Here is a 13939-nt window from a genome sequence, read left to right as displayed (position 1 = left end):
CGGTGAACTGTGTGTTGGTCATATTTTACGTAGCGTTGTGTGATTTTAAGGGTTTGAATGTGAGGGACACAGTTACGAAAGACAATATATAAGGCGTGACTGGTTAATACCCACGGACATGCTCGGATACGTCTACAGGCGTGGATTGGTAAAGTCCGTGTGTAGATTCTCTTAAAACAACTCCAATAAAGTGACCCATTTTTTTCGTTTGTGTCATTCAGATAGAAAAGTTAGGCCAACAGGACGACTCAAACAGAAAAATATCCGTGTGGTGTCCATTTGGGCCACCGCGTTGGAGTTGGCCTTAGCCCTGGTCAATGGCATGTTGAGTAGGAAAACAAAATGCTCCATGCATGAATGCATGATCATGATAGTCTCGACTCTTCCGGCCCAGGCCAGTTGAGAAACAGATAGAGGAACACAAGTTGCATGAGTGGCCTCCCATGTTCAGCTCAACTTTGAAATATCAGCGTGGACAGCACGAGCAGTCGTCTCATCATGCATGCATCCATACACTACACGCACACATATAGATATGGTCCATTATTTTCTCGGGGCAGTTAAGGCAGCAATCAATGAACAGTGCGTACAGCGCCTGGACTTTCTTCTTCTTCTTCTCTGCACCCAACAACTTGTCCATTCCATCCATTCAGCGAGTCGATCTATAAAGTCCGATCGACGTACTAACTCGACCGGCGCCGCGTACGTAACTAGTTCCCCTCTCCATGCTGTACCGAAGCGACTGTAGCAGCCGCACCGATGAGAAATTCAGACCAAAAGCAAGTTAGCACTAATGGTAACCACTGCACCCACTACCTTCTCTGTATGTATCTGTATGACAGTGGTAGTACTGCATGCGATCGACCTGCCTGCAGTGGTTAAGCACAAGAAAGTCATGGCCCAACAAGAGAATTCCCTGCAGACAAATCACCACAAAAAATTTATCATAACTTGTGCGTTCTGCCAACCGCCGATCTGCCGACTAAACCCTGTCCCGAGGGATTTTTTCCTCTCCATGCATGCATCTGTGTCTGCTGTCCTGTGGTGTCTCGGCGCAAACTGACAGGACCGGCACTGTGCATGGATGGATAAAGGAGAGGGTTGAGAAGAGAAGAGAAGAGAGGAGCAGGTCGATTGGGCAGGGGGAAAAAGTGCGAGACTCTTCAAGAACAAGCCCCGCGCGCGCAATCAATGGTTCTCCGTGAATCAATGCAGGGGTTGGTTCCCGCTTGACATTTAAGCTCAAGACGTGGAAGTGGATTCAATTCAGTGAGGGGACGTACGTACTCCAATAATACCACTTGCAGTTGAAGGATTGGAGCATCGAACAAAAGACAGTGCACGTTTAATTTATCAACCCAATCCATTTGTCCATCCATTGCGACTGGATCCATCGTTGGTCTATCTGCTGCTGCTGCTGCTTCGTGTGTGTGTGTCCCATGTTGCTGGCTTGGGTGCGACTGTTCACAATAATACGAGCTACAGTAGCCTGCCTTCAATGGACGTGCCTGTCGATCTTTTATTTTTCTTCGTTCAGGAAAGAAAGAAGAAAGGACAGGAGAAGATATAGCCTTGATGAGCAGTGACCGTATTTCTACTATTTCATGGATGTGATCATGGATGTAGATACGGTTGGACGTTGCTGTTCCCGGGTGAATACGCGTACGCATCATTGGTTATCCTGCCGGTACGCATTACTTACACCCGTCGTCATCGCATCAATTGTTTTTCCATTTCTCTTTAGATGTACTCATCTTATTCGGAAACTTCTGTATGTAGCAGAAAACAACGTATTTCTGCATTTTTTTTGTTTCTTTAATCCTGAGGGGGAACACCTGTATTTGGGCACAAATGAAGAAACTTATCAGAAAAAAAATTGATAAGTTCCTGCGCAAAATAAATAAATTAACTTACCAGTTTTTAGATACCTTTTTTTATTCTTTTGCATGAAAATGCAAGGTTTCTTCTTCTGCGTGAAGAACTTACCAACATCGACCCATCGAACACCCATAGAAAACAAAAATATCAAACCACTGAATGACGGATAAAAATCGGTTCAACACAGCTCAACCTCTCCGGTTCAACCCAAGTATCTGGCTGGTACCCTCTCCTTCCATGCCGGAGGCACCAGTGGCGGAGCCAGGATTTGAATATGGCCGCTGATATGGGGGGGGGGGGGGGGAATACATATGTACTAGCTTATATCAGTCAAATATACACTATATACTTCAGGTCTTATCGATCGTTAGGGGTCCAGGCCCCTGCTCGTCCCCCCTGTCTCCACCCCTGGGAGGCACTGTCTCTAACTCCCCTCCTCACGTGCTCACTCGAGCACACTCCGCCTCCGCTGACCCTGAGCTTCTTCAGGCTCGACATGGACACCCTTCTCCTCTCTCCAAAGCTCCACCTCGTCTTTCCTAACTTTGGGTTACCGCTCATCACTGTGCTATATATTGCCGAGTGTATTCGATTAGAGCTCGAGTTTTGTTGCAACCATTCCGAAAATCCAATCCACAAGGTAGCCCCTTCATCCTGCAAAATATGATCCAATGCTTGAATAGACAATCACATGTTAATACGAAGGTGCAGGACGAATATACAATTCCAGAGAGGTGAATTCATAACCGCAATATTGACCGCCCAAATTCGAGTGCCATCCTCGATGACTCGTAAGATCTGTCTAAGATCACCGCCAAACACAACCACTGCTACTGAGAATAAACCCACTTGTTAGGCTCCCAGTGAAGGAGTTTGCAGTATGCAACAAATTTTACACAGCGACAAATCATAGTATTAATTCATGTTAATATCGATATTCTACAATAGTTGAATGCTCTACAACACAAATAAAACTTCATTTGTTTCCCTAATAGTTCCAACAAGGATGTCAACCTTGATAGTCTTGTTTGTCACACAAGGCTATTAAAAGATAATGTGTGATAAATATTTTTTGGTATTTTCGAAATAAAACAAAACTAAAAATAAAGCAATGTGTAACAGTTGTTGGAATGTGATTCTTATGTTAAAAGCTGGACCAGTGTTCGTAAGGTCAACAATTATACCTCTCCAGAGCATAAAAGTGTGGTAAATAACATTATCATATGAAAAACTGCACAATGGAATATCTCCTGATCACGTCCAATTAACGAATGTGTAAGATCATATATAGACACGATGTTCAAATACTATTAAATCGAGATCATCTCTACATATAATAGGAAAATAGCCCTCCATGATCAAGACCCTCTCTGCATCATCTAGACATTAAGTGTAAAAATGGGAAATTGCATTTTGCGACATTACATACTGTTATGAATAGGGTACTATTAATCGTCTACTGAGCCTTAACCCTTAGTGGCAACATTTCAGTACAATATTTTTCCACCTTTTGCCATTGTAGTAGATTACTTGCAAAATTGTATACACAACTAATGCACATTGCTTCCACTATTTACTACGGATCAAAAACCTCGGACTGACCGAATGTTTGAGTTGGCTATGAGAGGTCTAGTTGGGTGGCTATTTTCTATCTGGGCAGTCCCTTTGGACATTTGTAGAGAGTTTGAAGGATTCAGTTGTACATGCTCTTATATCGTTCATTATCTTGTAGGTACACGTTACTTGCATAGTCGCTGTCGTATTAACTTGGGTTTTTATTTTAAATTCATATTCATGTGGCGCTATCTTATCTTGCATAGTCCAACATCGGTTCCCTGCAAGTAATTTCATCAATTTATATATGTTTTTAATTTTTCTGGGTATCAAATAAGGTGTCGTGGGTTCAATAAACAGAGATCGGAACATAATAAGGAGTACAAAACATGGAGGACCAGTTTCGGGAATCAATAAGGAAGAAAAGGGGGAGGAAATAAGGATGGAAAGAGGGATCGAAACATGTAAGGAAGGAGGACAAAACAGGGAGGGGCAGTTTCGGAAATCAATAAGGAAGAAAAGGAGGAGGAAATAAGGATGGAAAGAGGGATTTCAAGCCTGTGACAAAGAAAAAAAAAGAAGGAAAGAGTGCACAGGTAAATAAAGAAGAAAATGGACTTGAATCCAAAGAAGGAAAGACAGATTTCGGTCTTGAAGAAAGAAAGAAATATGCCGCTGAGACCTCTACGAGAAGCCGGGCTGCATGCCTGCCTGCTAGGCCTTACTCGAAGCTTTCTTTGAAATATGAAAATTTAACCTTTTTTTTTTGTTCCGTTGCAACGCATGGACGTATTTACTAGTTGTTATAAAGTGACGTAATTTAGATAAGCAATGTTTTTATAATCAAAGCAGTCTAGTCCCCCTTCCGCCACCATAGACCCCGCCAACGAAAAACAACATCGAAACATTCATTCAGTCGTTAACGTACCTACAAAGACATATGAAGGACCAAACCTTGTTGAGTTGCCTCAGTAATACTTGTTTGTCGAACATGAGGTGCGCGAGGAGACTGCCAGTTCGGCTATAATAGTGTGTGTGTTTGTCTAGACAATCGCTCAAGGCATATCGACAAGGTGCACCTCATTCTCGGCAAGCAAACACACTATTATTGCCAGACTAAGGCGATGAATTGCTCATAAATACTCAAACTTGGGGTTGTTAAAGAAGATGATGTCCATGATGTTACACAAATGAACAAAAAACATATAAGCAATGAAGACATGCAAAAATGAATACTCTCAAGCTCCTGGCAACCACGAGACACAGGCCACCTAGCAGCGAGAGACGAGAATTCTCTCCCCTACCACCGTGTCAAAGCGGTGGAGAGGAGAGCAGCGACTAGATAGAGGGTGACGTTTATGGTTGTGGACGTAAGAGCAACTCTAGTTGTCCTAAAAGTTCAAAACTCATCAATTATCTCATTTTATTAATTTTTAGGGAATTAAACATTTCTTCTAGAAGATCCTCTAAACTTAATACCTCAAATGAATTCAAACACAAAGTCTTGTACACAAACTCATTTGAAGCACACATTAAACTAGTTATTGCATAATTCAAATTTAGATACAAAATTAATATAGTGCATAGAATAATCAAACAACTCATTGATTACTAAGTTAACATACATCGACATCTAACTAGGTCAAGTTTTTTTTTTTAAAGGGAGCTAGGTCAAGCATTAAGATAAAACATACAAAAAGTTACATTCTAGACAACTCTACTTGTCGTCGCCTAAACTAATAACATCATCAGTGCAATGACTCACATAAGAAGAATTGATGTTGCTGATCCAACGAGGTTGAGCTAAATGATTACAACAACTCGGAGTGCAAGGTAAAACTTCTTAAATTTCCTTGTTTGGGCTTGCTTATTGACGATTTGGGCTTGCATCTAGTTGATTTGGACTTGCTTCTCTCGTGCGTCTATCAACACATCATCTGCTCCCCTCTCTGTAATCGGTAGTAGTAGCCTATCATTTGTTTTACATAATACTTTTTTTGTTTCAAAATAAATGTTGTTGAGCTAGTTGTATTTTTTTTTCTAATCTAGTACTAAATTTACGACACTTATTTCGGAACGGAGGGAGTACTTCACAAGACCAACGGATATGGCATATCTATGTGTGGCAAACAAATCCTCCCTGTGTGTGTAATCAGTGATCAACGGGATTTGTATACCAAATTGCAAACATAAAATGATTTCTGTTATATACTCCTACATCGCTTTCATGGCCTCCGCGAGCAAAAAAGTGTCGACTGAGATTCCTAGGTGTGTGCAAAGTCAACAACAGGCACTTGCCTCCGCTGCTATGGGCGGACCCGATGGAGGTGCTGATGCAGCATACGATTCACCGGAGTACACAAGGAGACAAGGACTGATGCAGCATACGATTCACCGGAGTACACAAGGACGAGGAACTCGTTGCCCGGCCGACGTGGATCTCCGCCACGGCGGTGGTGAAGAACATTTTAGCGCCGTCAGCCGGCGGGGCTCCTCCCGCTTCCCAACCAATTGATGACTTCAAAACTTTTCCAAAAAGAAAAAGATCATTCATCTTTCTACTTTTCCCGTTCACTCTGTCTCATCGGCGTCTGCATTCAGGTCAATCTTCGGCTTCTTCCCGCTGCTGTGGGCGGCGGGCTTACTGGGGAGCGGCGGCACCTTCGATGCGCACCGCGGGCACCAGGGGTCGGCCTCGGCGATGAGCACGTACGTGAAGCAGGACGGGCACGCGCACGCGCGCATGGCCGGGTTCGCGGCGGGCGATGCCGTGCTTGAAGGCGGCGACCGGCTGCGCTTTCCCAGGGAGGAGGACGAGGATGAGGTGGACGCCAACGAAGAGGAGGACGTGTCCGGCGAGCGGGCTGACCGCGCGGCGGCAGCGCACTCTAGGGCGTAGCGGACCATGTCGAGGGTGCAGACCCCAGCGGAGGTGGTGGTGACGGCGGCGGCGGGAGCGGGAGCGGTGGATGCCGTGGGAGGCAGGTTGAGGTCCTGGTGGCCGTCTTGGGCAGCCTGGTGGCGATGAGGAGTCAAGAACGTCTTGCCGGACTGCAGAAAAACAAAAACAAAAAAATTCACCTTGTTAGTAATCGTTATGATGAACATGAAGAACAAGGAACTCTTTATCTGAAATCCAGTGCAACAGAAACCAAATTTTGATCATCGTGCTGTTAGACCGATCAAACAACATGGGTTTGCTCTGCCAACAAAGTCTAACCCAGCAAATTGCTCCATATAATTCTCCGGAATTTCATGTCGGACAGAAACCACACGAGCCTGAATTAATTAAGCACCAAACATGCACGCACGCGCGTGTAATAATAACGACACGAAGAAACAAACAAACCGACAAAAGATCTGAGGAACAGAGGAGCAGATCTAAACAACAATACGTGGGAGACTCACCAGCAGGTCGAGCCGTCTCTCCCAGCCGGCGGGCACCTTGACCTCAAGGTCGACGACCTCGTCCACCCCGCCGGCGTCGCCGCCGCACCCGCCGAGCAGATCCATGGTCACCACCTCCGGCGCCTTCCCGGCGCCGGCCCTACCCCCCCTCCCCGCCTCCCCGCGGAGCATCCTGGCGATGGAACTCACCTCCGCCGCCATTCTCTTCTTCTACCCTTTCTCGGCGGTCCTCTTTTCTTGTGAGTTTGTGGTTCTGCCGAGAGAGAGATGAGAGATCGGTGGGGTGTTTGGCAGTTGCGTGGTGGGCGCCCCTATATATACCGGGAGGCCGCCGGCACGACGGACACGCGGGGCCCACGCGCCAGGGACACGTAGGGGCAGGGAGAACCATTAAAGATTCACTATTAATTGGCATCGTTGGGAGGCCATTATTCAATGCCAATTAACTGCTCCAAAAAAATTGAGAAATATTAAAAGTATATGTCCTGAAATTTTGAATCACGGCAAAATGAACTTTTTTTATGATAATTTATATTGCGCGACAACATAATTTAACAGATTGGACATCTGTGTTAAAGGAAAATTGCCATCCTCGCGATAACATAGTTTGCCATAAAAAGCATTTTTTTGTCATGCTTAAAAATATATGTTCACTGATTTAAATTCATTATCATTTAAATTAGTACTCATTTCCTCATACGCATTACATACATGGGCTGGATTTATACCAGAGAAGGAGAACTCTTCGGCTGCCGCTGCAATATCATGCTCGATTTAAGTGCATTGATTGATTATATTTATTCTGCCCCATCCATGCCTAAAAAATCCGTATTTTAGTAGAAACAGATACAACCACTAAATTCATTACCATATTCGGTCGTATTCGCCCATATATTTTTAGTTCACAATTGATCATTGCCGCGTGGTATAATTCGTATGTAGTTAGTGAAAAGATTTTTTGGATGAAAATTAATAGAAATATTTATGTCGGATTGAATCGCAACGATTAATGTCCAATGTATTTTGGACTACTATATATGTAGTGCAAAATAAACTTTGATATTTTGTGTGAGAGAAAAAATGTTAAATTGTTTAACCTCAGAGACATCATCATTTCGTTAAATGGTGGAGATGATACCCCATGTGTTGTTGCGGGAATGGATGCATTTGTTTCAGTGATATTTGACAGTATAGAAGTTTAGTATTTGGGTTAGCAATAGGGGAATTGATACTAAGATATATAATAATTCGTTATTGAACTAGAGAAATTGAAGGTCACTTGTTCGTTTCTTTATACGCATTAAATCTACTTGCAAGCCGTGTTAAAATAGAAGACACTTGAAATCTTGAGCTGCACTTTTGTAGGGTAAGACCATCTTTGTTTGTGCCGTAACTACAAATTCTCAGATTATAGACCATTTTTTATAAACTAAGAGTGTATGGTATTTTTTTTTCATTTCAACGCACGGGTCCTTTTGCTAGTGATATTTTTATACATAAACAAATGTACACAGTGAATATTTGAAAATGTACAAAAATGCATAGTGAATATTTACATAGCACCGGCTCGAGGTGGCGCGAGCGACGATGACGACGGGCTCGGGGAGGAGGCGCGGGTCGGCGTCGACGGGCTCGGGGTGACGTCGACGACGATGGGCTCGGGGCGACGACGACGGCGATGGGCTCGGGGGCGACGAGGGCTCGGGGCGACGACAACAGCGATGGGCTCGGGGGGAGACGGCGACGACGACGACGATGGGCTGGGGGCGACGGCGACGACGGGCACTGGACGACGGCGGCGCGCGGCGACGGGCTCGAGGGCGACAACGACGATGACGACGGGATCGTGGAGGAGGCGCGGGCCGGCGGCGACGGGCTCGGGGGCGATGGCGACGATGATGACGGGCTCGTGGAGGAGGCGCGGGCCGGCGGTGATGGGCTCGGGGCGACGACTAGGACGGGCTCGGGGGCGACGGTGACGACGAGGAGAGAAGAGAACGGGGGAAATGAGAGTTGGTGGAAATTTCGATAAGTCCCGCCATATATGATAACACCTTTGATTTCAGTTGGTGGCTGAAACCGGGACCAATGCCACCCTTTCGTTCATGTTGGAGCCACCAACTGGGACTAACGAACAATTTTCTACAGCCCAAAAGGGCGGGAAGAAGAAACCTTTAGTATCGGTTGGTGGCTCCAACTAGGACGAAAGGGTGGTATTGATGCCAGTTGGAGCCACCAATCAGGATCAAAGTGTGGTGTTGCCCGGGGTTAAATTTTAAGTCCCACCTCGCTAGCCGAGAGAGCTCGCGAGTGGTTTATAAGCGTTGTTGCGCACACCCTGTCGAGCTCCTCTCAACTGCATGCTTCCACGCCTAATTTGTCACTTCCTGTGGGCCTATTGGGCCTTCTGCGGGCCTGAATCCTGGCCAACCAGCAGGTTGGGTTTCTAGTCGTATTCAGGTCGTGATGGCCCAGTAGGTGGCCTTTAAAAAAAACTAATTTTTTGTTTTGTTTTTTTACTTCATTTATTTTATTTTGTTCCTACTTACTGTTTTCTGTGATTCTTTTTGCTTTTCGGTGACAAAAATTTTCAAAATGCACCATTCAAAGTCACATCATCAATTTTTCAATAATTTCTAACTTTATTTGGTATTTTTCATGCATTTACTGATTTTTTTTGAACTAAATGACCCTTAAATTGAAAAGCCTACAAATGAACTTTGAAAAGGTTGAAAGTTAGCATGGTGTCATCATTTCACCCACATATCATGTGCTAAAAAGTTGAGAGGCTTACATCAAAAACTGGATGCACTTCGCGTACAAAACCCACATTCTCTTTAGAAGTATTAGAGTTTCATACGGAAACTCATCTGTTACAAAGGGAATTATGTTTTTTGAACTTATTTGAACTCCAGACTTTTTGTGTGTTCAAAATGCACCATTTAAATGCACATCATCATTTTTCAATAATTTCTGACTTCATTTGATATTTTTCATGCATTTACTGATTGTTTTTGAGCTAAATGACCCTTAAATTGAAAATCTCTACAAATGAATTCTTAAAAGGTTGAAAGTTGGCATTGTATCATCATTTCACCCACATAGCATGTGCTAAAAAGTTGAGAGCCTTACGGTAAAAACTGGATGCACTTCGTGTACAAAACACACAATCTCTTTCGAAGTATTAGTGTTTCATACAAAAACTCATATGTTACAAAAATATTTCATTTTTTTGAACTTATTTGAACTCCATAATTTTTGTGTGTTTAAAATGCACCATTCAAAGCCACATCATCAATTTTCAACGATTTTTAACTTCATTTGGTATTTTCCATGCATTTACTGATTTTTTTAGCTAAATGACCATGAAATTAAAACGCAATATAAATTAACTCTGAAAAGGTTGAATGTTGGCATGGTATCATAATTTCATCCACATGGCATGTGCTAAAAAGTTGAGAGGGTTATGACAAAAACTGGATGCGCTTCATGTATAAAACGCACAGTCTCTTTCGAAGTATGAGGGTTTCATACGAAAACTCATCTGTTACAAAGGGATTGCATTTTTTTAAAACTTATTTTAACCCCAGACTTTTTGTGTGTTCAAAATACACCATTCAAAGCCACATCATGAAATTTGAACAATTGCTGACTTCATTTGGTATTTTTTATGCATTTACTGATTTGTTTTGAGCTAAATGACCCTTAAATTGAAAAGCACTACAAATGAACTCTGAAAAGGTTGAAAGTTGGCATGGTATCATCATTTCATCCACATAGCATATTCTAAAAAGTTGAGAGTGTTACGGAAAAAACTGTATGCTCTTCGTGTACAAAACGCACAATCTTTTTCATAGTATGACAGTTTCATACGAAAACTCATGTGTTACAAAGGGATTTTATTTGTTTGGACTTATTTGAATTCCAGACTTTTTGTGTGTTCAAAATGCACCATTCAGAGCCACATCATCAATTTTCATCAATTTCCGACTTCATTTGGTATTTTTCATGCATTTACTGATTTGTTTTGAGCTAAATGACCATGAAATTGAAAAGCAGTACAAATGAACTCTGAAAAGGTTGAAAGTTGGTATAGTATCATAATTTCACCCACATAGCATGTGCTAAAAAGTTGAGAGGGTTATGGCAAAATGTGGATGCACTTTGTTTACAAATCGGACAATCTCTTTTAAAGTATCATGGTTTCATACGGAAACTCATGTGTTACAAAAGACATTTCATTTCTTCACTTTTTCTTTGCTTGTTTTCTTTGCTTATTGCGACGTAACCACGGATAATCTTCATCGTTTAACAGGGTGCTTGGTTCAGCCTTAACTTTGAAGGGAGGAATTTCATGAAACTTTTCATAATCTTCATACATGTCTGTCTTGCCCTCCAATCCCACGATGTCTCTTTTTCCTGAAAGAAATATGTGGCGCTTTGGCTCAACGTATGATATACTCGCTGCCTTATATTTCCTTTTTCTTGGTTTGGTAGACATGTCCTTCACATAGAAAACCTGCACCACATCATTGGCTAGGACGAATGGTTCGTTTGTGTATCCAAGATTGTTCACATCCACTGTTTCATTCCGTATTGTGCGTCTACCTATACCCCGCCTCCTGGCAGATTGACTCATTTGCACTGAAACAAAGGGACCTTGAAATCAAGTCCATAGTCAAGTTCCTATATGTCCACTATGTAACCATAATATGTGTCCTTTCCCCTCTTGGTGTTTGCTGCATCAAAGCGGACACCGCTGTTTTGCTGGTACTCTTTTGATCTTGGGCGATCGTGTAAAATATATTCCCGTTTATCTTGTACCCTTGGTAAGTCAATACAGTCCAAGATGGTCCCCTGACCAACGAGTACAACTCATCACAAACAGTGTTGTCACCCATGAGACGTTTTTGCAACCAACTGCCAAAAGTCCTAATGTGTTCGTATGTAATCCAGTCGTCACACTGCTCCGGGTGTTTGGAGCGCAGAATATTCTTGTGTTCATCGACATACGGGGTCACCAAGGTAGAATTCTGTAGAACTATGTAATGTGCTTGAGACCAAGGATGCCCGTCCGTACATATTATTGAGTCTGCTCCTAGGGTGCCTTTTCCAGTCAGTCTCCCCTCACACTGCAATTGGGGGAGACCATTCTTTTTAAGGTCAGGAATGAAGTCAACACGAAACCCAATGACATCCTTTGTTTGATGGCCCATGGAGATGCTTCCTTCTGGGCTAGCACAGTTACAAACATATTTCTTTAAGACTCCCATGAACCTCTCAAAGGGGAACATATTGAGTAGAAATACAGGGTCTATAATGACAATCTCGTCGACTAGATGAACTAGCACGTGTGTTATGATATTGAAGAAGTATGGTGGGAACACCAAATCAAAACTAACAAGACATTGCACCAAATGACTACTTAACCTTGGCAGGATTTCTAGATCGATCACCTTCTGTGAGATTGCATTGAGGAATGCACATATCTTCACAATGGTAAATCGAACGTTTTCCGTTAGAAGCCCCTCAATGCAACCGGAAGTTGTTGCGTCTTAATCACGTGACAGTCATGAGACTTTAGGTTCTGGAACTTTTTCTCTGCCATATTTATTATTCCCTTTATATTCGACGAGAAGCCAGAGGGGACCTTCATACTGAGCAGGCATTCAAAGAAGATTTCCTTTTCTTATTTGGTAAGAGCGTAGCTCGCGGGACCTTCATACTGCTTTGGATGCATGCCGTCTTTTTCATGCACACGTTGATGTTCCTCCCATGCCTCCGGTTTATCTTTTGTATTCCCATACACTCCCAAAAAGCCTAGGAGGTTCACACAAAGATTCTTCGTCACGTGCATCACGTCGATTACAGAGCGGACCTCTAGGTCTTTCCAATAGGGTAGGTCCAAAAATACAGATTTCTTCTTCCACATGGGTGCGCGTCCCGCATCGTCATTCACAACAGATAGTCTATCAGGACCCTTTCCAAAGATTACTTGTAAATCATTGACCATATCAAGTATGTGATCACCAGTACGGAGGGTGGGATTCTTCCAGTGATCTGCCTCACATTTGAAATGTTTTCCTTTCTTTCGACATTGATGGTTGGTCGGAAGAAATCGACGATGCCCCACATACACATTCTTCCTGCATTTGTCCAAATATATATTGTGGGTGTCATCTACAAAGTGTGTGCATGTGTTGTATCCCTTGTTTGTCTGTCCTGAAAGGTTACTGAGAGCAGGCCAATCGTTGATGGTTACAAACAGCAAGGCATGTAGGTCAAATTCCTCATGTTCGTTCTCATCCCACACACGTACACCATTTCCATTCCATAGGTGTAAAAGTTCATCAACTAACGGCCTTAGGTAGACATCAATGTCATTGTAGGGTTGCCTAGGGCCTTGGATGAGCACTGGCATGATAATGAACTTCCGCTTCATGCACAACCAAGGAGGAAGGTTATACATACATAGAGTCACATGCCATGTGCTATGCTTGCTGCTCTGCTCCCCAAAAGGATTAACGCCATTTGCACTTAAATCAAACCATACGTCCCTTGGGTCACGTGTAAAGTCGCTCCACTTTCTCTCGATCTTTCTCCAGTGCGACCCGTCAGTGGGTGCTCTCAACTCCCCGCCTTTCTTATGGTCTTTTATGTGCCATTGCATCAACTCAGCATGCTTTTTGTTTCTGAACAGGTGTTTCAACCGTGGTATTATAGGATCATACCGCATCACCTTGGCAGGAACCATCTTCCCGGTGCGTTGGTGTCACGCCCAAGATGCGACCCTATCCTCAATTTGACACGAAGTATATAGGTGCATTAAATTAAATAGCATTTAATATGGTGATATAACAAGGAACCCATGTTACACATGGAAGCAACTACACCTGCAACTAGCAACACTAACAACATGGTTAAGCAAGCAGTAACATAGCCAAAAAGTGGTTTGCTAGGTTGAACAGGTTGAAGGTTTCATGGCATTGTTGAGAGGCTGATATTTAACATGTGGTAGGCAACGAGACATAATCGATAGAAGCGGTAATACTAGCATGGCAATGATAGTAATGGTATGTGAGGAAATGGTCATCTTGCC

At 43.2% G+C, this 13939-nt stretch overlaps 1 protein-coding gene across 1 annotated transcript; it reads right to left on the bottom strand.

Moving 5' to 3' along the window:
• Positions 1-5525: 5525 nt before the first annotated feature.
• LOC123427821 lies at positions 5526-7117 on the bottom strand. The gene is made up of 2 exons (XM_045111956.1): positions 6841-7117; positions 5526-6483 (listed from the first exon to the last, which is right to left on the bottom strand). Exons 1-2 carry the CDS (start codon positions 7039-7041, stop codon positions 6004-6006), a joined length of 681 nt encoding a protein of 226 aa, XP_044967891.1. The 5' UTR covers positions 7042-7117; the 3' UTR covers positions 5526-6003.
• Between the last annotated feature and the right edge of the window lie 6822 nt (positions 7118-13939).

Source organism: Hordeum vulgare, chromosome 2H (assembly GCF_904849725.1).
Source record: "Hordeum vulgare subsp. vulgare chromosome 2H, MorexV3_pseudomolecules_assembly, whole genome shotgun sequence".
Classification (NCBI taxonomy): domain Eukaryota; kingdom Viridiplantae; phylum Streptophyta; class Magnoliopsida; order Poales; family Poaceae; genus Hordeum; species Hordeum vulgare.
The sequence above is the reverse complement of the archived record's forward strand: the minus strand, read 5'-3'. Positions and strand labels throughout refer to the sequence as shown.

Excerpts from the sequence above, each read along its gene's own strand:
- LOC123427821 (XM_045111956.1), bottom strand. The coding sequence starts at position 7,041 with ATGGCGGCGGAGGTGAGTTCCATCGCCAGGATGCTCCGCGGGGAGGCG. Across the intron at positions 6,484-6,840 it reads AGAGACGGCTCGACCTGCTG|TCCGGCAAGACGTTCTTGAC; the intron begins GTGAGTCTCCCA and ends GTTTTTCTGCAG.